Source organism: Ambystoma mexicanum, chromosome 7p (assembly GCF_040938575.1).
Source record: "Ambystoma mexicanum isolate Mex_15411 chromosome 7p, UKY_AmexF1_1, whole genome shotgun sequence".
In the NCBI taxonomy this organism is placed as follows: Eukaryota; Metazoa; Chordata; class Amphibia; order Caudata; family Ambystomatidae; genus Ambystoma; species Ambystoma mexicanum.
In genome coordinates, this window is record NC_090939.1 from 770,595,958 (window position 1) to 770,618,114 (window position 22,157).

The following is a 22,157-nucleotide window of genomic DNA, read 5'->3' on the forward strand; positions in this document are numbered from 1 at the left end:
ACCTACTAACTGAGCTCGGATTCTCTATCAATTATCCAAAATCCTGTATAACACCATTGGAGGACGATTTGTTTCTGGAGGCACGTATAAACACAGTGGGGTCCCTAGCTTTCCCCTCGGATGAGCAGGTGTTGGCCATCCTTGGGAAGGTGCATTGTCTGTCTGCCATCAAATTAGCAACCGACCTGGTCATCAAGTCGCTGCTGGGCATTATGTCCTCCTGCATTCATCTGATCCCTTTCTGCAGGCTGCAGATGAGACCGTTCCAGGCATTTCTGGACTGCAGGTAGCACCAAGCCACGGGCAATTGGTCAGACAAGTTGAAGCTCAACCTGGAATTCAGGCAAGCCAACCAATGGTGGTGGGTGTGCTCTACGCAGGGTTCCCTATTCTGACCCCTCCATTTCAGGCAACAGTCACCACTGATGCCTCGCTGGACGGCTGGGTGGCCCACACCGGGCAATCCCATGCCAGAGGCCTTTCGCTGCCGGAGGAGAAGGATCTGCACATCAATGTGCTGGAGCTTGGGGCTGTGGTTCTGGGCCCTCAAGTAGTTATTGCCGCTGCTGAAGGGTCGAGTGGTGAGGATTTTCAGAGAAAACCAATACGATGTTCTACATCAGGAAGTAGGTCTGGACCGATCCCCTGCTCTGTCGCTTGAGGCACAAACCCTATGACACTGGACAATACTTCAGAACATGTTCCTCATGTCCTTCCACTTGACGGATATAAAGAACACCATAGAGGATGCCCTCGGCAAGGAGTTGCGGTCCGATCATGAATGGGAGTTACAGCTGGGCCAAATTAACCAGTCTGTTCCACCAATGGTGTTGTACGCAGATCGATCTATTTGGCATGGCTGCAAACTCCAAATGCAATCAGTTCGCCAGCAGGTTCCCTCAACCGGGGACCTTGAGGGATGCCTTCTCGCTCAGATGGGAGGGTTAATCCTTTTACACTTATCCTCCGATAACCCTTCTGCAATGCGTCATCAACACTTTGAAGAGATGCCGCAGCAAGATGATGGTCATCGCCCGAGTGTGACCCTGCCAGATATGGTATTTGGAAGTGTTCTGTCTATCAGCGGCACTGACATCAGGCTGCCTCCTCTTCCTGACCCGCACTCCAGAAAAAGTGAAACTGTCCTACATTACGATTCAGCATTGATTAACCTCATGGCCTGACTCCTGCAGCCTTAGTTTAGCCAATATGACTTTCCTGTGGAATGTAAAGCTGTTCTTGCCAAGGCCAGAGCGCCCTCTTTTTGCAATGGTCACAAATGGGACTGCTTCACAGTTTGGTGCAGGACATAGGGCATCGTGGCGCTGCATGTCTCTGCTCCTCTTCTTTTGCCATACCTGCTCTCGCTGGCCAAGTCTGGTTTGCCCCGCACCTCAATTTGCATCTAGCTCCATCTCCCAATGCACCCATTCACCTAAAAAGCTAGCATTATGGCCTCAAAGGCTGGTCAAGGAATTCATGAAAGGTTTCTTTAGGTCTTCCCCCTCCAGTGAAAGCTCTGGCCCCGGTGCTGGAGCTCAATGTTGTCCTCACGAAGCTCATGGTACCTTCATTTGAGCCTTTACATTGTGCTCCTCTCAAGTTTCTTAAATGGAAGGCTGCATTCCTGGTAGCGATCACTTCGGCCAGGTGGATTGGGGAAATTCAGGCTCTTTCCTGCAAGGCCCCCTACTTATCGTTGCAACCTACTAGGGTGGTGCTCTGCACTCGCCCCTCCTTCTTGCCGAATCTGAGGTCCACCTCAACGAACCTTTGGTGCTACCAGCCTTCTTCCTGAATCCAGTTTCGGCTGCTGAATGGTTACTGCATAAGCTGGAAGTTACTCCTGCCTTAAAGTTTTATGTGGCCCGCTCCAAGGATTTCTGGAAGACTTCTAAGCTCTTTGTGATCTTTGGTCCTGTGAATCAGGGGAAGGGCCTGTCCAAGGCCTCCCTGTCCAGGTGGCTGTCTGGCTGCATCGTGCACTGTCGGCTGGCTGACGGACCCCATCCAGGGCAGCCGAGAGCCCACTCCAACAGAGCCATTGCTGCTACAACAGCGTTTCTCTATGGGGTTCCCCTGCAGGACATTTGCAGTGCTGCTATGTGGAGGTCGACTCTCACCTTCACAAAATTCTACTGTCGACAGGAATTGCAAGGAGTCTGCCAAGCAGTGCTGCACAACCTGTTTGCTTGAGGGGAGTCAGTTCCAGCGGTATGTGTTGCACTTCTATTGAGCCTTGTCACCTCCCGTAGTTGTGTGTGTTACTCATGAGCTTGTGAATCCATGCCAGACGCCATGCTGGAGAAGGAACACATTGCCTACGTGTAGCTGTTGTTCTCAAGCATGGGTCTGACATGGAACCCTCCCTGTGTCCCCACTGTGGCTATTCTGGGGTCATACTGGCACCTCCCGTGCTTCTAATCCCAAGATGCCCGCTGAGGACAGGACTCAGGGAGAGGATCGTCATTGGATGGATGCAGTATGACCCGGTTGTTCTTCAGTGATTGGATAATATGTAAAGGGCAGTATTCAAGCTTTAAAGTCGTGCTGCTTTTCTTTTCTTACCGAAGATTCCCGGCCTGACGACTTGGAATATTCATGAGCATGTGAATTCGTCCCATACCCATGCTGGAGAACAGTTACAGGTAAGTAACTTGTTCCATCCGTAAGAAAGATTTTAAAATAATGTATTGGAATGGTACATTTTAAGTGCACGTTTTGAGGAAAAATGGGGTAAAAACCCATACAAAAAATGTCAGAGTAACATGAAAAACTCTGGCAGATGTCACTGCACACAAACATTTTACTTTTTCATAACGTCTTTATAAAACATATAGCAGCATTGTTATTGTCTGAAGCCACAAATATGCCATTATGGTCCTTGTAAAAGCATTCTATGACTGGCAGGCACAACTTATGACAGCATGATCACTGTAAACCACTTTCATGAAATTGCAGCCATGTTATATGTCTGCAACATCACTGTAATAACGTCCATGAAGCTTAGACCACAATCGATAGCGGAATTCCCTACAGCACCTTAATAATGTTGAACAAAGCCTTTTCACTGTAAATATGATCAAAACACATTTGGGAATGAAAACACGCACGTTTAAACTTTTGTTTTCCTTACCTTTTGCATTACCTAACTTCAAGTTCACTTGTGTCTGTGCCCTGGTAACCCTCTCCAATACACATGGCTGTGGGTTTACATGTGTTCTAGTTCTTTTCCATCAAAAAATGGAAGAAAGCCTGAATTCCCTTTTCAAAGAAGTATTCCCAAATACTACGAGAACCCTACCCTAATGCCCCCAGCATTGTGAATGGCCGGCAACCTCAGGAGATGCTCATTACCGTAGGGCCCATCAGACCACAAGGACTCCTCGCTATTTTGAATAAGCATTTGGAAACTGCACACCATCGCATATCTGCACCTCCAGCTTTTGCACCCAAACAATGATCCACAGCTGCAACCTTAAATCCAAAGCAATGACCTGCACCTGCATCCTTGGAGCCCACACAATTTAATTTAGCTTAAACCAGCACAGCACAGGCATGCACACATCTATGATGACAGAACCCCATGTTCTTGATTATGTGACATGAGAAGAATTGAAAAAGGCTATTTACAAAAAAATGAAGAAGCAAACTTTGAATGGATTGTGAGTAATCGAAATATGTTTTGCTTCAATCTGCATTGTGGAGGATTTCCTACAGTCAAATAATGACATGAATTCAGCACAAAACATTAAAAAAACTAAACTATCAATGTATAATGTGAGGTAGCCAAAACATGTTCAGTAGCTACATGTCATCACTCTAGCAACCAATCATTACCCTTCCCCAGGACCACCAATCGATTCCTACCACATGGTTGAGGGTCTACAGTTTCCCAATGTATAAATTAGTACCCATCAATTCTCCTGATTGATCATCATGCGGGAACAAATGATGGATTACTGAACTGATTCAACAAAACTAATTGGATTTTTTCAATGTGATTGCCTGAATATCGTATTACTGTGGCTTCAAAACGAATTCTTGTAATACGCTACCACCTCTTTGGGATTCCTCGTACACGTATTTTATTCGCTCGAATTGGCTATTAAATAATGTAAGCAGTCAGCCATATGGACAGAGAAACACTGTCTACAACAGTTAACTTTGTTAATTTAGCACAATATACCTTTATTCTATCAGTGGACCCTTTCTCTTTAAGGTTTGTTATAGTAAGCCACTGTGTTTGAATCTAAATATCAACCTCAAACATATCTGCATTAGCTTCATTTTGCCTTTCATTAGTATTGCCTCTTGGAATAACACTACATGCATGCTGAAAGGTCAATTCTGAACCAATTTGATACCTGCCACAATGAATGTTGATTATTGACATTAAATGGCTTGCCCTTTGTTACAGAGATGTATCATGTGTATGCTTCACCCCCCTCCTAGTGAGACCCATGGCACTTTTTGCTGTACTTCTGGATCTTTTTCTGGAATCCTGAATGAGTGGAGCCTTTTTCCACTCATTCATTCTTATGGACTCTGTCTTTTGGAACTTGGACCTCTGTGTTTTACTGTCCTATGGAGTCTACTTTCCTCCATATCTTTTATTTTAAAGGAATATATATTCTTCTATATAAATATGCCCACTTAACTGGCCCACCTTTCTCCTAACGTACCTTCTCCATCACCCACTAGCTTGAAACCTGCATGATGTACCACTCTATTTTTAGCAACTATTAACCCATATATATCCACTAAGCTGTCAACTGTATTGCCTAACCATCTCTCACATCCAGATGAACTGTACTCATCCTGTACTAGCCACTCCAGAAGAAACTGAATATTAGCCAGTGCCACATGTAGATAGCATCTATATAGAATTGTGAATATTAGCTTGCATCACATCTATCCAGGATTGTGAATATTAGCTTGCATCACATCTATCCAGGATTGTGAATATTAGCTTGCATCACATCTAGCCAGGACTGTGAATATTGGCCGGTGTTGCATCTCGACAGGACTGTGAATATTAGCTCATTAACCACACCTAGAATTAATTTGAAAATGAGCATACATCACATTTAGATAGCAATGCCACTAACCAACCCACTAACAATCTCTATCTTCTGCATACACCTCTCTAACCAAAGCGCATCAAACCGTGCAAACGTCACTACACTGCAACAACCAAACAAATCGCACATAGCAACCGAAAACCACACCTAAGCTCAGCGAATGGTGTTAACCGAACCGAAGCTGCCAACAGCGCATCACTGCTCTCTTGGTGCACTTCTCCCACTTGGCCCTACTAACTCGCCCCACCCCCTTTCCTTTTCAGATCCACCAGAGTGCCAGGGGACCACTCCGGTGGTGATAGTGCATGGTACAAATGTCCTTTAATAACATTAACATTGTTTAGAAGTTACTTTAATTATGTTTGCAGATTCACTAACCTCTGTGTCTCATTGTTGGTTTAGTCATTGGGACTTTTGACCATTTGATTTTAGCCATGATCCACATCTGCTACACTTTTTTTAAGTTTCAAAGTGTTATTAAAGAACCTACCCACACTGTTCACTGTTCTTACCCACTTCATCGAACATCAATAGAAGAATTTCTGCGTGTTTTATGCATTTTAAGCTTTGCAACAGCCATATTATTTATGTGATTATGTGCACATTGTGATGATGTCATGGCGCTCAAAAGCGCTTTACACATTTCAATGTACAGGTAGCCATCTTGCCCTTTGTCTGCAGTGTTTTATTACATATGAAGATAAATTGCATATTTACTGTCCAATGCTTCATTAAACATTTACTCTGGTGCAGAAGCTAAGTTTGTAGTACTATATTGCCTTTAATTTTCCATCATTTTGTACAAGAAGAGAACATTAATTATTGATAGAGAAATTACCGAACCGTCCATTATTTACATTGAATGGGTTATAAGAGTAACTTTTAGATTGTTTATTCTGTCCCTCCAAATCAGATGGCATTCTAAAAATCCATCAATCTCCCTAAACAGATTCATTTCTACATTTGTTTGTGATATGTACTTAGTCTACAAATCTCCAAAATATATTGTTTTTGTTATGGCCCTTTTTCTAAATATTTGACCAACAGGGCATTAATATTTCTACATCCAATTCTGAAGCGATGTTCTGCAATATTTACATTAACCTTTCTCAATGTTTGACCGATGTAAAGCAAAGCACATAGGCACTCAATGGAGTAAATGACTGCTTTACATTTACAGTTGGTAATTTCTCCAAGTTCCTGTTGTAGGACATCTGTCTTGAAAGATTTCATGCATTTTGTAAATTTACAAGATGCAGATGTGCCATAGGTTTCAATGTCACTTAATAGTATGTGATCATTGTAAAGCTTTGGTATCTCTGCATTGAGAATGGACTCAATTATCTGGTTGGTATCTGTTCTTTATTCCAATTTTATTTATTTTTTAAACTAATAGGCAGGAGTTGTTTATAACCGTGTTGTTATGTTGAGTGTTTGGGTTAAAGGCAGACACACAAACCAACCTATCCATTGGAGGTGTCTCACTTCAATCTATTTTGGTGTTCCCAGCTTGTTTGTTATATATTTTGTCAAGAGTAGTATTTGTATATCCACATTAATGTAACCATTGATCTGATAAAGCTTGTGATGTATGCATTTTGTTTAAGAGACTACAGTGTCATCTCACCCTTGGATATTGGCAACAAAAGAGATTGCCTTTCAAAGATCTCTGGTGAAAACTGATATAATCCAAAAAGGTGTTCCTGTCCTTTGTTTTTCTATATAGATCACACAGCACTCGGCCATCCTCATATTTAGTATATCAAAAAAAGTGTGTGCTTGTATTACTCTTTTCTTCAGTAAATTGGATGTTTTCATTGCAATTGATAAACCATTCTAAAAAGCATTCAATAAATCAACTCTTCTGTCCATAATAATAGTATATCAACAATGGATCGTTGCTACATCATAATCTGGTTGCTTTTATGGATTATTCACTGAAAAGGTATTCCTCTTTATAAAATCACCATAATATCATCGCACTGCCAGACTCTGAGCAAATGTTGCTCCTATCGTAGCTCCTTGTACTTGTTGGGAAATTATTTTAGATTCAAAATAGTTGAGTTGTAATGATATATAATCCTAGTTTGCAAAATGAATTCTATAGGAATCTCTTGTCTGTGTATTATTCAAAACCTTACTGGTACAGTCTATGGCTTCTTGTTGTAGAATATTGTTATATAATGCCTGTATTTCAAAAGGTTTGCATGCACATTAAATTGTTTATTATACACCAAATTAATAGCTGATGTACTATTTAGCAAATATGTATTATTAACCGATTTAACAGTTTTAAGTAGAAATCTACAAATGTGCTTCTCAGTTCCAATACTGTACCACAACCTGATTCAATCGGTGTCCCAGGTGGTCTTTGTGCATATTTACAATTTTTGGTATATCAAAGAAGTTTGAAATTTTAGGTTTATCTATTTACAGATAACCATATTCTTCTTTTTTTGATCCAATTCCACTCCTGCCTATAGAGTGGCTTTCAAATTCAATGACTGAATTAGGTTTAGGATCTTTTTTTGGTTCAATGTAATGATGATCCTTGTTTAGAAGATCATATATCATATTTTCATATTACGCTCTAGCCATAATGGTAGTACCTCCAACTTTATCTGCTGGCTTAATTAGTAGTTCTGAATGTTTCTTGGAGCTCTTGCACAGTGTTTACTTTGCTAGTTAAAATATTATTTGCTAGCCATTTTGGGTTCACATTCAATTAAACTTCACCTGTACACATTTTTCAGAAGTTAACATTTTTGCATGTGTAACATAGTTCAAAGGGATAAATAATGATTTTATTTTCAGACCCATCCACCGTGAACCCTCAAAATCCAATTATCTTAAGGATTTTTTAGTCTTCTCTTTCTTAAAATGAAAGTCCCCTATTTAGGAGTGACCTTTCTGAGGCACTGAAAACGTTTCCAGAACAAGTAACTATTAGTAATTGTTTAGATATTGTTATCTCTGATATACTGTGGCTTGCACACCTGTTCCGTTTGCTGTCTGCTCATCCTGACAAGAGTCCACTACCTGAAGACTCTGAGCAGGTCACCCACTTTCATGCTGGAAAGGGTCTCGCCCTGCCCAAGGTTCTGCCAATTACCTCTATCTCAATTCTGGTTCTGTACAACATCTTCTGCTAGGTAGGGATGTTCCAAATCTAGTTTAAATTCACTAATGTCGATTTATTAGTCTTCCTATCATTGATAGAAGTCCTACATTCTGCATTTGCTTATTGTTGTTTTCACTATTATTCCATGTATTATTATACAAAAATTTCTTTTTGATTTAAATTCATTCTGTGATTGTGCATAATGTCTTTCTCCAGAAATGTCATTTAATATTTTTTTTTTTTCAGATACTGACAAATTCACACCATCACTTTATCGACAGCCCTCTGTATAAAGACATCACGTTAGTAGCCTGGGACCCTTCTCCCTACTCAGCAAATCTTTACATGGTAAGGTTTTAATAGTTATCGCAACTCCTTTATTTTTTATTGTTTTAACCTCTCAAATTCTACAAGATGGTGGCCTCAGTGGCTCTCGCCAAAGGCACTTTCAATTCTACAGCTGCAGGAAGTTGTCTTCATAGCACTCGCCCCTTACAGAAAGCATCTGTTTTTTTAAAATTTATTTTAAATTTGCAAATGAATTATTTGGCTACTCAAAAGGTGGTAAGTAATCGTTGAAGCTGTCCTTTTAGTGAGAATCTGAACATTTTGTGCCTCATGTGTTTTGTTATTTGGCTCTTTTAAACTGTAAAAAGTCACATTTCTGGGAGGCTGCTGACACCTTCCATCATATTTTGAAGATCTACACTTGACCATTTTAGTTTTGTCTATCACGAAGAGTTTGAAATATCTGGGAGCTATTTAGCTTCTGCTTCGATCGCATCAGAGCCTGGTGTGCTTAAAACCTACAGTTACCAGAAACGACTTTTTGCTTTTCAGGTTAATTGGTACCTTACAAAGATTCATATGTGACATTAATTTTGAGTGATTGTGAATGCAAATAAAAAAGAACTTGGACATATTTACATATAATGGGCATAAAGCTAATGTGCATCTCATGCAGAAGTTGGGTTTGTGGTTGTGTTGTGTACTCGCCCATGCTACCTGAGCCATAGTCCTGCCTACTGGGTGATCCCTGACGTAGCTCCTGCTCATCAAATGTTAATTTCAAACCCTGTTAGGTGGCACTTCCACTTAAAAGTCAAAACCTTGGCATTGAAGCATAGATAGTCGGCAGATGTTCTACGAGGAGGGACTCTAAGCTTGTTAGGTGTTTTGTTATTTATTGTCCATTGCCATGCTATCTGTGTTGCCATTCTTTTAGGACAGTTTTGTTTTTTTAAGTCCAACCAAGGGTTTAGTAAAACCATTCAACTCAGACAGTTCCAAGACTCCACTCTTAATTCAAGGCGGTCCCCCCCCCCCCCCCCCCCGAGTATCAAAGCTGTACCATCGGAGTATATGGTAGCATAGACAAAGCAGCAAGGCTCATTTTAGGAGGGAGATGGGGCTTTAGTAAGGTTTATTATAAATACAAGTTAGGCCAAGATACATCTCGGGGGTATGTACTTGGTCATAGGATCATATTCACATTATAAAAACACAACCCGATGCTTGAAGGTACACAGACCAAAGCATAAACCTTGTTTAAAAAAAAAAACGAACAGTATTTCTAGGCAAGTTAGACCTTATCAAACACATCAAACACATTTAGGGCCTGATTCATGGAAGTGTTTTATAATGGTGCATTCCCATAGGAGAATGTTCCACGAATCAGGCCGTTGGCATAGGACACACCTTTCCATGGGGTGTAAAATCATAAGCTGCTTTCTGATTACTTTGAGTAATACAAGGGTAATAGACCCTAGCAGTTGTGCAGTGACGCTCAGTTAAGGGATCACCTAGTGAACCAACCTCCAAGAATACTTTTCTGAATTGTGGAACACTCATTCAAGGGACACTAGAAACATATAACCACATTCAGGATAAAACACAGTTCTACCTGGTGTGTAAGAACATTTGGTGTAATATACAATTATAGTTGCCTTTCAGCTCAGTGGAACACAGACTAAGGTAAGCAAAAACTCCCTAACTTATTTTAGGATGGCACAGAGCTATTCCAGGTAAGTAAAACCCATATACTTTTTTAAAGGAGCTATCAGCAACTTAAAGGTAGGTATAAACCAAAGACAGCTTTAGTATCTGTATGAAACAGACTAAGTTAAGCAAAACCCAATCATACACTTGAAGAATGATCTGATCCTATTCAAGGTAGGTAAAATCCAAAGAAAACCCTGTTTAGACAAGCTATACAGCAGGTTAGGGGAAGCAAGACCCAGTTGCTGAACGTATACACTAACATTCTGGAAGAAATATTTAAGTGAAGCCAGCAGCATTACTTTTGGGAAGAGGCACAACCAATTCACAGGTGAGTAAAATAAGCTTACATATACTTTTCAGAGTGGCACACCACATATTCAGGGTAAGAAATAACTTTTGTAACTGCTCACTCTCGGAGTTAGTTAGCAACCAACTAATTTACAAATAAACTTTTAAACATGTGTTCTCTTTTCTAGGCAACAAGCTCAATCCGTAGAAAGTCTTTTCATTTTTCTTGGAGCATGAGTGTTCTCATGAAATTATATTTTATTTATATCGCGCTCGTACACAAGTGTTTCAGATCAGTGGCAGAAGGAGGGTCATTAGGTCTCTAGTATCCAACAGACAATTCAGGAAGGCACAGAGTTCATAAGGAAGACTGTTCAAACGGGTAAGTATTACACTTGGAGACGTTGAAAGGGGCCAGGGACATGAGAGAGTAGACCCTAGGAGGATTCCAACAGTGGGCCTGGGTGAACTGGATGAAAGGACTCCCAAAATGTAATGTCTATAATTATGATGTCTCTGTAACCAAGTGAAAGTAGTGACCAAGTGCAACAAAAATAAAGGTTTAAAAAAAAAAAAAACAAATGCCCCAGAGCTACACAGGAATCCTAAAGGCTTAAGGTAGGTAAATGCCCAAGCCAACACAATACCTCAGCATGGAAGAAGAGTTGCAGCTGGGGAAATTTCAGGATCTGCAGCCAAAAACCTGGTAGAGGATTGCTTTGTCATGAAGATGGAAGACGGGACTTTCTAAGGGATTTTACAGCAAAGTTCAATGCGGAAGGCTCCACAAAGAGTTTCTTTGCGGCTGAATGTGGCTCTGTGGTTTTGGTACCCTGTTCAGGAGCCAGAAGAAGACTGAACATATTTGATTGGATTTGCGTTGCTAATATGGTCCAGCACTCTTTTGAGAGGCTTTCAAGGACTGGAATCATGTCTCTGGATGTCCAGCAGGATGCCATCAAGTTTCAGCTCGATTTGGAAGACTGTGCACTACACAATGGCTCGAGGTCCCAGGGTATTGTGGTATTGGCACACTGTTGGGGCTACCTGGTGGGGAAAAGCTATAATACAGGCCATCCAGAGCTCCAGGATGGTCGGTGGCGATGTCACCAGCCTTGGGTGGCTGTCTCCCATCTGGGTCGACCATCCCAAAGCACAGTGGCAGTCCCAGGGATCCCCAGCAGGGTCCCCAACCTTTCCCGGAGAGAGAAGCTGTAATGCAGGCCAGCCAGAGTTCCAGGATAATTGGGGAGAGGGGGGTAAGGTTCCCTGGCTTTGGGCAGCTGTCTCCCATATGTGAAGACAATCCCCAAGTGCAGGAGAAGTCCCAGGCCCCACCAGTGTCCTCCTCTCTCCCTGGAGGGAAAAGCTGTAACACAGCCCTGCCACAACTCCAGAAGAAGCAAGGGTGATGTCCCCAGCATTGGGTGCCTGTCTCCCATGTGGGTCGACCGTCCCAAATACAGCAGCGGTTTCAGGGAGCCCCAGCAGGGCCCCCATCCCTCCCCAGAGGGATGAGCTGTAATGTTGCATGGCCAGAGCTCTAGGATGGACGGGTGTGCTGCCCCCAACCTTGGGTGTTTGCCATGCATGTGGGTGAACTGCCCCCATCTCAACAGCAGTAATGGGATGACCTAGCAGGATCCTCGTCCCTCCCAGTTAGGAAAAGTGGTAACGCAGCATGGCCAAAGCTCCAGGACAGCTGGGGGTCCTGCTGCTGGGCTTGGGTGCCTGTCTCCCATGTGGGTTCACCGTCCCAATGTCCAGCAACAGTCCCAAGGAGCCCTGGCAGGATCCCAATTCTTCCTGTCATGGGGCGACCCGGGGGGGGGGGATTCCCTAGAAGGCTTGCCCCAAGGGACTGGGCCAGCCCCCTGATGCTCCGAAGTGTGCCACTAACAATGTAGTGCAATGTTTTGCATTCTTTTGGGGCGAATGAGTGCAAAACAGCACCCATATGCCCCCAAAGAAAGCAAAACAATGTTGAGCCACCTTTGTGGCTCTTTTAGGGGTGGGGAGTAGTTTGACATGGGGGGGGGCTGCACCCTTAAAAAATCAATTTCCCAGGGGGGTCTAGTGCTCCTTTTTTCTTCCTAGGGGTGGCAAAATGGGGCCAGGCCCTCATTTTGCCCCCCCTATGGGAATCAGAAAGGATCTGCCCCTCCTTTGGGGAGCTGGGGGGTTGTTGAGAGGGGCGGGCCCACATGCATGGGTCCAGCCACCTAATGCCCCAAATATTTTTATTTTTTATTTTGACCTCCTTGGGGGCAAATGGGTGCACAACAGCACCCATCTGCCATGGAAACAAGCCAGGGAAACAAATTCCTCTGTGAAGTCCTATGGGGAATGATAATTAGTGTGACAAATGAACTCATGTTAACTGAAATTAGGCCATCAGAAAATAGGTCAAATATACTAGCTGTAGAGATAAGTACCAGCAGTAAAAGGCTGGAATCCACTGCTAGTGGTCAATGTCTACAATCTGCCATGGGGCTGTATTAGAATTTGCATAAATGAGTCTATATCTAAAATCATTGCAAATTGGTACCAGGTACATGGGGAGGGGGATTGATACTACTTGGTGGTGACATCAATGCCCACTGTGTGGATAAGCAGATAATGTGGTATGATTGGTTATTTATAACACGCTTAATACCCAGAGATTTCGAAGCGCAGATCAAACCTATGTTGTCTTGCTTTCAAGGCGAGCACGGTGCGCGCGAGCTATCCTCCTGCTCATATATACCTCTAAATATGTGAGGGCTGAATGCAGTGGGAGGCAGACTTCAAGTAGGGTTTGTACTGGATTTGCTTCATCAAGTGGCGGCTCTGTATGCTCAACAGGAGAGTGCTGGGTGATTTCCCTGGTAAATATACGTGGCAGATGGCTAGTAGAAAAGTGACTTTAGATTACTTTATCAATTTTCCGATGTTAAGAGCATAGTGTCCATGAAGATGAACACACAATATATTGTGATAATGTGCTGGTCAGATTAAATATCGAATTGGACAGCGTAGCCCAGCCACCGACCAGAATTTACGATCTGGAGATAAATGTGGGGTACAATCAGATAAACTGGACGGAAAAAAAAACCTGAAAGATATGAGAGACATTAAGTGTCGCATGCATATCCTATCGCCCCTGCTCGTGACATCTTAGATGGTTCTCTGTGTGCTGCTAAAGTCGCAGTGGTTGGCAACAGATATGTACTTCACGAGGACATAAAATACACTGGTGTATATGACCCAGCCATTTGTGGTGCAAAAAAACTGCCTCAGGCTCACTATAAGGGCAATTAGGAGGTCAACTGTGTCGGTCACAGCCCAATACATACACAGGGAAAAATGTGAGTTCCGAAGTTGGCTGAAGAGCTGGCACATCTCTATTAAGAATGCCCAGTGGCGGTATAAGCTAGCGAACATTATAAAAGAAGATGCCAAGCGATTATGGAAAATCCTGAATGATTTAAAAATGTAAAAAGACCCATGTCAGCCAATTCTTTCCCCAGGATCTAATTTGGTGCCGATCATACCAAAAAGGTTAGGACACTCATTTAAGATCTTGCAATCAATTACTTTTCGGTCCTGATGAAGGCCCATTGGAACTGCATATGGTATGGTTGCGTGGCTGTGCGAACCAGTATCAAAAGGTTCGAGAAACACTGTGTCGATGCAACTGTTAAAACAACACCGTATGAATAAATGGGAGTGGTTATTTCTGTGTACCCATGTACAGCCACCGGGTGTTTGAGGTTTTGTTGAACAACTACAATAAATGAGGGATAATGTGATCTAGTTTTGGGAAAGCACTGTTTTATCAATGTCTGACTAGATGAGAATGCTATACTTGACAGCCAACACCCCGCAAAACAGTGTAATAAATCTGATAAAGATATTTTGACTGCATTTAGAGCACCTCGACTACTAACCCCACAAAAGAGGCCTTTTGTGAAACATGTTTACCATGACACTATACCAAAAAAAATGTTGGTACATGTTTTGTTTGTTATGATGTATGTGTAGTTTTCACTAAGACCGATATGGATTGTGCATAATCAGGAGAAATGTACCCTGTATGCACGAAGAAAATACAAAGGTGTTGTGTATTACTAATGATGCATGTGTACAACAGGCAGAGTTCTGACTAGAACTGGAGATCTAGGGAGGGGTAGCTGTTCACCTCTTTTATGAGATACTTGTATATTCCCTACTTAAAATTGAAAGCCCCCCGTGAACACAGTGAACACAAAATATAGGGGCCAAGCCTTTTTTTTTTAATTTTTTTTTTTTTTTTTTTTTTTTTTTGCTTTATCTCTAAGATGTGGCAAAAGACGAACCACCAGCTAGAGAGTATGTCTGATTAGGAGGCCATCTTCTCTCGACCTGCTACTGATTTATAAAGCTAGAATTGATTCCTATGACAAGATGATTATTGGTTTTACTTTGATGATGCCTTTATAACGGTCAAACTAAGTGTTATACTGATTAATTTGTTATAATGGTGATTTTATAGAATAAATTGTAATGTTATTAGCGCATTTTTAGATGCTGCATTTACTATATAAAACAAATATGTGAAAAGTTATTTGAACTGTAATGCCTAATAAAATAGCCGTGCAGATTTGGGAACAAAACCAATGCCTTTTTAATGCATTAGTTATTTATATTGTATGCTTAATAATTTTGATGGCCTGTTTCATGAAATTCTAAATGACTTTTGAACAAGCAGGCACACTTGGTAGGCTGTAATGGGGTAAATTGGTGCATATGGGAAAATATTGGGCCACTTGTTTCTTCTAGGATATGTGAGCTGAGGCTCCTACCATTTCATTCTTTCAGCTTTGTATTGTTTGGCTTTTGCATGCAGCGTCAATAAGAACCCCTTTTGTACAGTGGGTTTTAGCATGGGGGAAGACTGCACGTAGACCCGTGTAACCGATGTATTATTAAAGTATAACCTAGAACGGGCATGCTATGTGTTTGTTTTACATAGCATCTCTTTGTCCACTTCCATTGACTTCTGAAACATGGAATCCTGTAGTAAGAGGAGGGTGGGGTGACTCCTTGGGTAGTGGGTTGAGCGCCAGGCTGCGGTTGAAGCTGAGGTACAAAGCAGATTAGGGAAACCCTGATCTACGTGCTGGTAGACCACTACAAATGAATATATGTGGTGATGTGTGTCGCTAGGCAGTGGTCCCACCCTATAATAGTGGATGTGGGGAAGGGTTAGCACGTTGGTTAGAGAGTGGAGTGAATGTGTCCAAGAAGGCTGGCATGTGTGTTGTGTGTAGATACTTGCTCTACTTCAACTGCAGTTCTAAATGGACATCCCTATCAAATAGTTTCATCACATGCGTAACCAAAGATTAAGACCATGCCAGTTAATTGTCATGGTCTCTCTGAAGGATTTGGCACTTGCAGTTGCACACCAATACTTTCCTCCGAATTATGGGAGTGCAAGATCACGTTCTGCTGATAACAGTAACTCTGTGGAGTTTATTATTTTTTTTTTATTGAATTTTTTGTAAAAGAAGTGATTACATCTTTGTGTTATGGCCCTTTGAAGAACACGAAACTCATCGTGCCATGCATTTTATTTTTCATTTTAGTGGTATAAGAAACCAGACTACAACCTATTTACGCCGTATGTACAGCATCGGAGGAAGAACCCAAATCAGCCATTTTATATACTGCACCCCAAGTTCATCTGGGAACTATGGGACATAATTCAGGAAAACACTAAGGAGAAGATCCAGCCCAATCCACCTTCTTCAGGGTTTATTGGTAGGTTTGCACTTGTGAAAGTGTTTGAGAATGTACAAACAAGATGGCATCCTGATTCTGTCGTCATTCAGCATAGCTTCATGAAAATCAATCTGAACATATATACACCACCATAATGCTCGGAATTTTCCTCCTTTTTCTTCCTTTCTTTTTTTTTCTTCTTCTCTAAGGGTCCTTTTTATTTATCAATTGTATAGAGTAATTGTACTCTTTAACTCTGGTAGTGCAAAACGTTGTTTACAACTGTGTGCACTTCAATAAAGAAAAGAAAACATGCTGGGATAATTCATCTGATGTGTTCAGCCCCGATGCTCACAAGGGGCTGAAAGGGACATGCCTGCTGTTTATATTGTATTTAAATTGCCATAAGATGCATTGCTAGAGACTGACCTTGTATTTGTTTCAGTTCTGTCAGATTGCCGAGGACACAGGCTTCCTGTAAAATATCTGTTTTTTATTTCACACTAGAGTTTGTGGCCTCACACAGCCTCAACATGCAATGACTTGGATTCGTTTATTTCCGTGTCCATACTTACTTTAGAAATGTGATAACTTTCTGCTCTAGTATGTCATTCACGCTCTCAAAAACGGAGCAAAGGGCATTTACCCAGTTGATCTGTGCCTCTGCTTCTTCTTGGGGTGGGAGTGCATCGACAAGCAGTATTTCTGTAGATAGCGCAACACTTCGGACAGAATGGAACCAGCGTATGGATAATTAATTATTCAAATTCATAATGATCCTGATTACATCAAAATTGTCATCTGTCTTTGGTTTGGCACTATAGGGGCAATCTGTGTGACTTCATATCTGGCTCCCAACAACAATTTGCAAGTCAATATGTATCCTCATGGGTACTGGTTATGGTCAAAGCCGGTCAAGTGGCACAGCGAGTAGAGCGCTCGCTTTGACATCCGTGCAGAGCCTGCTAACGCAGGTTCGAATCCCGGCGGGGCCAAACTCAGCCTTTCATCCTTCCGAGGTCGATAAATGAGCACCACACACCGTGGGTAATAATAAGCAGCGCTCAGATACCTGAGGGTTTGTAGCGCTATATAAATGCTAAATTATTATTATTATGCGGGGCCTTGTAGATGCTGCTGGAAATGGGTGGGCGTGGTTATCGGCTATTTTCCTCCACCCCCCACCCCCTCCCTTGCTCATACTTCTGGCTTTGCACATGATGGAGGGAATACAGTATCTGTGCCTGCTTGTGACCTTTGAGGATTGTGTCCGTTTCTATGATGGTTGGGTATGGATGCAAGAAATCTCTCTGTCCAAGTGTTTGGGTGCAGGTCTGAGAATATCCTGGATCTGGGCTGATGCAGTATTTGGCTGGCTACAATCCGCGTTATTCTCTCATTCAGGAGAACGAGGCTGTTGGTCTGATTTGTAAACACTGCACACTCTACATTTGTGTGCCCCATATCTGCACCACACCCGGGTTGGTGGAAATCTCAGCTGGTCACGATTTCTGATAATCAAGAGACTAATTTAGTCTTTTATTTGTAGCTTGAGATTTTAGAAATCCGTAAAGTGATTTTCATCTACCTCTTCTTGAAGGTGCTGGAAATAGAAGTGATCTGTATCGCTCATTGTGGCCAAAACAAATTTAAAAAACTGGAATTCTGTCATGGCGCTACATGCATTGAAGATCTCTGACGGGAAACGGAGCAAAATATACATAGTAGGTTGTTTTAATTTTCAAGGTTAGAGTCAAATGCAACAGCACCACTTGTTTATGTTATTTAAATGCATAATTTCTTCAAAGTGAATAACACTTTATATACAAGACAATATTGACTAAAGTGGTAGGTTATATTTGCTCTGATCAGTTCTGGGCCACCATCTTCACAGCCGAATCCTAGTTCTTACGGCTGCACCATTATGTATCTGGGAATCTGGTGTGAGAGCACTCCGCCGGATTCTCTGAGCCGCCGCATGCAAGGTGTACTTTATTGATCATGTCCATTAAACCAGGTAAAGCATCTTTAGAATTTTGGCATTACACATCGGGCAATCTGTTCATGTATTATTTTGTCAAAATGGCAGCAATATGGCACAGGATATTTCAGCAACTGATTGCGAAGCAGCTTCATCCGGAAACCTAAAGGCACAGTTCTGAATGCCCATGGTTCTTTCATTGGCATTGCTGTGTTACATTGGGAAATGTGGGCATCTTGCTCGTTTTCCACATTTTTCTCAGATCTATGATCAAAAGATGTTAATAAAAAGCTGAAGTTGCAGTGGGCTGCCTGATGAACACCCTTTGTAAGCCCCTACATCTCACCACCTTCGTTCAGGGTTTGGGGGAATTACCCCACACCTCCGACTCCATGACGCTACTTGCCTGTCTCCCTTCTGCTCACCCTTGTCTGTCCCCGTAGACTGCTATGGGAGATGGGTGTTGCACTGTTATGCAGCACTTTTTTCAACATGCTTTAGTGCGTTGCTCTGCCCCCTAACTGTTGTGTAAACCCGAAACGGTTTCTCAGGTTTCCAGTAAGATTCACTGGGTGTTGCATGAAGCTCGCCCAGCAGGGGGGCGTAGGGAATCTCCCGGTCCACGCACAGTGCACAGCAACCCGCACCCATCCCACCGCTGGGTCCAGAACCCCCACCTCGGGTATCTTCCACAATCTCTATAGTTTCTGGTTCTGCTAAGTGTTGCACCCAGTCTTTCCCCATCAGTCAGCAATGCTCCTCTAGTGAGCCGGCAGCGCTCCTAGGTAGGCTTTGGTCTTTACAATGTTCTCGGAGCTCTGTTGCCACCATAGAAGCTACACGCCCTTCACCACCAGGCCGGTTTCTTCTTTCCTGCAGCTTCTCTTTCCCCACCACACCGCTGCAGCTGGGTCCCCAATCAACTCTGCACTATTATGCTGCGGCCGACAGGCCAGTGCACAAGGTTGAAGCACTATTTCGGCTATCAGTGAAAAGGATCGTGCGGTGGAGCTCCAGAAGAAAGCGGCCTCACCGCATGGCTGCTGGCCGCACCCTATATGGTTTGACTGTTACTATGACTTTTGTTATTTACGGTACCTCATTTATTTGATTTGACACTTATTATTTTGCCTATTGACATGGTTTGACATCATGGCGATGTAATACTTTAATTTCATGTAATTTGGTTCATATGCATAGCCCAATTTTGAAAAAGGCCTAAGTGAGACCGAAACACGTGTCAACATATCTGCGTTTGATAACGGGCGTTTTGCTAAAATAAAATGTCCACTGGCATTCAAGTCATTTACTTTGACGCATTTATTTAGCTAAATAAAAAAACCTAGACAACTTTGGCCTGTCTGATGCACCTCTGGGTCACATCGTTACGACTCTATCAATTCGAAGGATCGGGTATACCTCTAGGTACCCGCAAGGAGCGACGGACAGCATGAATATATAAAGAGTTAAGTTCTGCAGAGTGACAAAGCATTCCCGGTTTGTTGAATACAGTCAAAGTTAACCTTTTTAATAAAAAAAAGTTTGTTGAAACATAAGCAATTCACAACACAATTGTATAATAGATAATGTTGCCCGTCTTGCTTTAAGATCAGATTTGTTCATTCGTTTCAGACTTGCAATACTAAACATTTGAAATTATGCAAAAATGTGAGTTTCCCAAAGAGGACATGTACTATCTCTTTAGTGGAACATGTCCTCTCTTGTGCCCGTAATGATTTGTATCATCAGTCTACCCGAGTACTACTTATCGGTGCCGTTTATTACAACTGATTTATGCAAATACACAGTAGATTAGAAACCTGAGGAGACGGGGAATTTGAAGGAAACCCCACCACGGTATATCAGAGGCCTACTTGGCTCAGGTGAAACGAAGCTTTCATCCGGTGTGCATGCATCTGGGGTAAATGTGAGCGTGCAGCAATGATAAGGAATTCCTTTGGCGCATTAACTGCACATTGTTTTGACTGGAATGTGTGGATCTTGAAATGCAAAGTTTTTCTGGGGAAAAATCAACAGTGAATGCTGACCTTTTTAGAGTCCCGACGGCTGTCCAATCCTCTCAGGTATTCAGGAGTACTCTTACATGCATATGGTCTTTGCATTTACCTCCTCTTTTCTCTCACCACCCCCATGGGCCTCCTTCTTTCTCCTTCACCCACCACATTCACCTGACAGCAATTCCTCTCTGCACCACAGAACAACTTCTGGGGCATGGCCATTGAGCATCATTTGCTCCTCACACGGCCTTCGAGAATAATCCAAAAGTAACTAGCCGCAGTAACTACATTTTATAGTTACTGCAAGAAAATGCCACAGGGTATTTGCAGCAGTAATGCAGAGGGGAGTAGGTTGAATGTATGTGTGCATGCTGGTGTTTTTTTTTTCTTCAATGCTGCATTTGGTTTTATGCATGGGTGCATGCAAGGAGTAGTAGTTGAATGCATGGGTGAGTTGTGTGTGTGTGTGTGTCAGCGACCACCCCTAAATTTATCAGCCCTGCGGCCAACTTAATTTAGGGTTGGGGGCATGTCATCAGAGGTGCACATAGGCGAAAACCTGTGGGGGCAGGGACTAACACTTCAAATGTTGGGAGAGGCGCTAACTTCAGAGGCTGTCAGGGAGGAGCAAACTTAACTTGTGTGGGGGACTTTAACATCTTTGCACATTTGAATGAGACTGTTCTGATGAAGCTTCAATGTTACAAGCAGCTAAATCTCTCCTTCATTTCTGAAACACACGCAAGTACCGTTGTGAATATGAGATGTCTCATGTCACCACTTTGCTTCTAATCAATCCTCTGACATGCAAGTGCTAACCCCACATCCTAATTTCAATTACCTAAAAATGTATGCATATGAATGCAGGTCTAACTGTGAAATGTTTTATGAGTTTAATTGTGGGGCCTTTGTCAGCAGCAATACCAAGGCATTGTTTAATGTCTCTGTCCTGTTCTGTCTGGCCACAGCTCTGCTGGTCAGCGTGGCTGGGCTGAATAACCATTTTTGAAAGCAGATGGTGAGTGGGGCCAATAAACCCATTGCACTGTCGGTCTCCCCACTAAGGGATTGTGTGTGGGCCGTTCAGCTTTTACAGTTGAAATGAGCCCCCAAGCAGCTGCCCCCATGTTGGCATTCTTATGACACAAACCTAATGATAATCTGCAGCTTCTAACCACCTCGCTGCCCTGGCCTTTTTTTCCAATCTGTAAGGGAAGGGGTGCCCCCTAAACACCAAAAGGAAATGGGGGCCCCCACCAGCCCTGGCACATCTTCAGCTAGCACTGCTCCCACTTCCCTCCAATTTACCTGAGCCCAGCTATGAAGCTTAATAGCTGTTTCACCTTCCCTTTCACCACTAGTCATACCTTTCACCCCAATTCAGAGGCTGCGTACATTCATAATGCTATGCTAATATCTGGAGAGTTGCGTCATCTAAAAACTGAGACCAGAAGTTAAGACTTTGGCTTTATCAAAGTGAGTCTTTTGATATCACATGGATAGGATTTTGGCCTCTGCAAGTTTGATGCTGCTGGAGCCGTCCATGCAGCCACATGCTTCCATGTCTAGTCAACAGTCCAACATTTCAGGAGGGGAGCCCGATCTGCTCAATGGTATGGGACCACTGCATGGCCTTCTTTTTGCTTGGGGTTATTAGCTGTGTCAACAATAAGGAAGAACTGTTGCTTTAGCAAACAGACAGCGGTGGAAATTGACTATGTTTTACTGGGCCATTCCACCTAGCGCAGTCAAAGGTGCTGGGTCCAGCAACAGGAGGATTAAGAGGGTGTAGGGCAGGTATTTTAGTCACCACGTGAACATTTGACTTTTCCCCCCCTCAGAGGATTTATCCTGTTGGCAAACTATAAAATCTGAACCACTTTCAAACCTAAAAAATGCACATCAATATTTCCAGAACA

General features: G+C 42.6%; 1 protein-coding gene across 5 annotated transcripts in view; it reads left to right on the forward strand.

The window, feature by feature from the left end:
• The window catches only part of ST6GAL2 (ST6 beta-galactoside alpha-2,6-sialyltransferase 2), a 156,357-nt gene that overhangs the window by 103,293 nt on the left and 30,907 nt on the right, over positions 1 to 22,157 (forward strand). For all 5 annotated transcript variants that reach the window (XM_069636893.1, XM_069636894.1, XM_069636892.1 and 2 more), the window contains exons 4-5: positions 8,452 to 8,553; positions 16,104 to 16,278. In XM_069636893.1, coding sequence (XP_069492994.1) covers positions 8,452 to 8,553; positions 16,104 to 16,278 — 277 coding nt within the window. The remainder of the gene's footprint in view (positions 1 to 8,451; positions 8,554 to 16,103; positions 16,279 to 22,157) is intronic.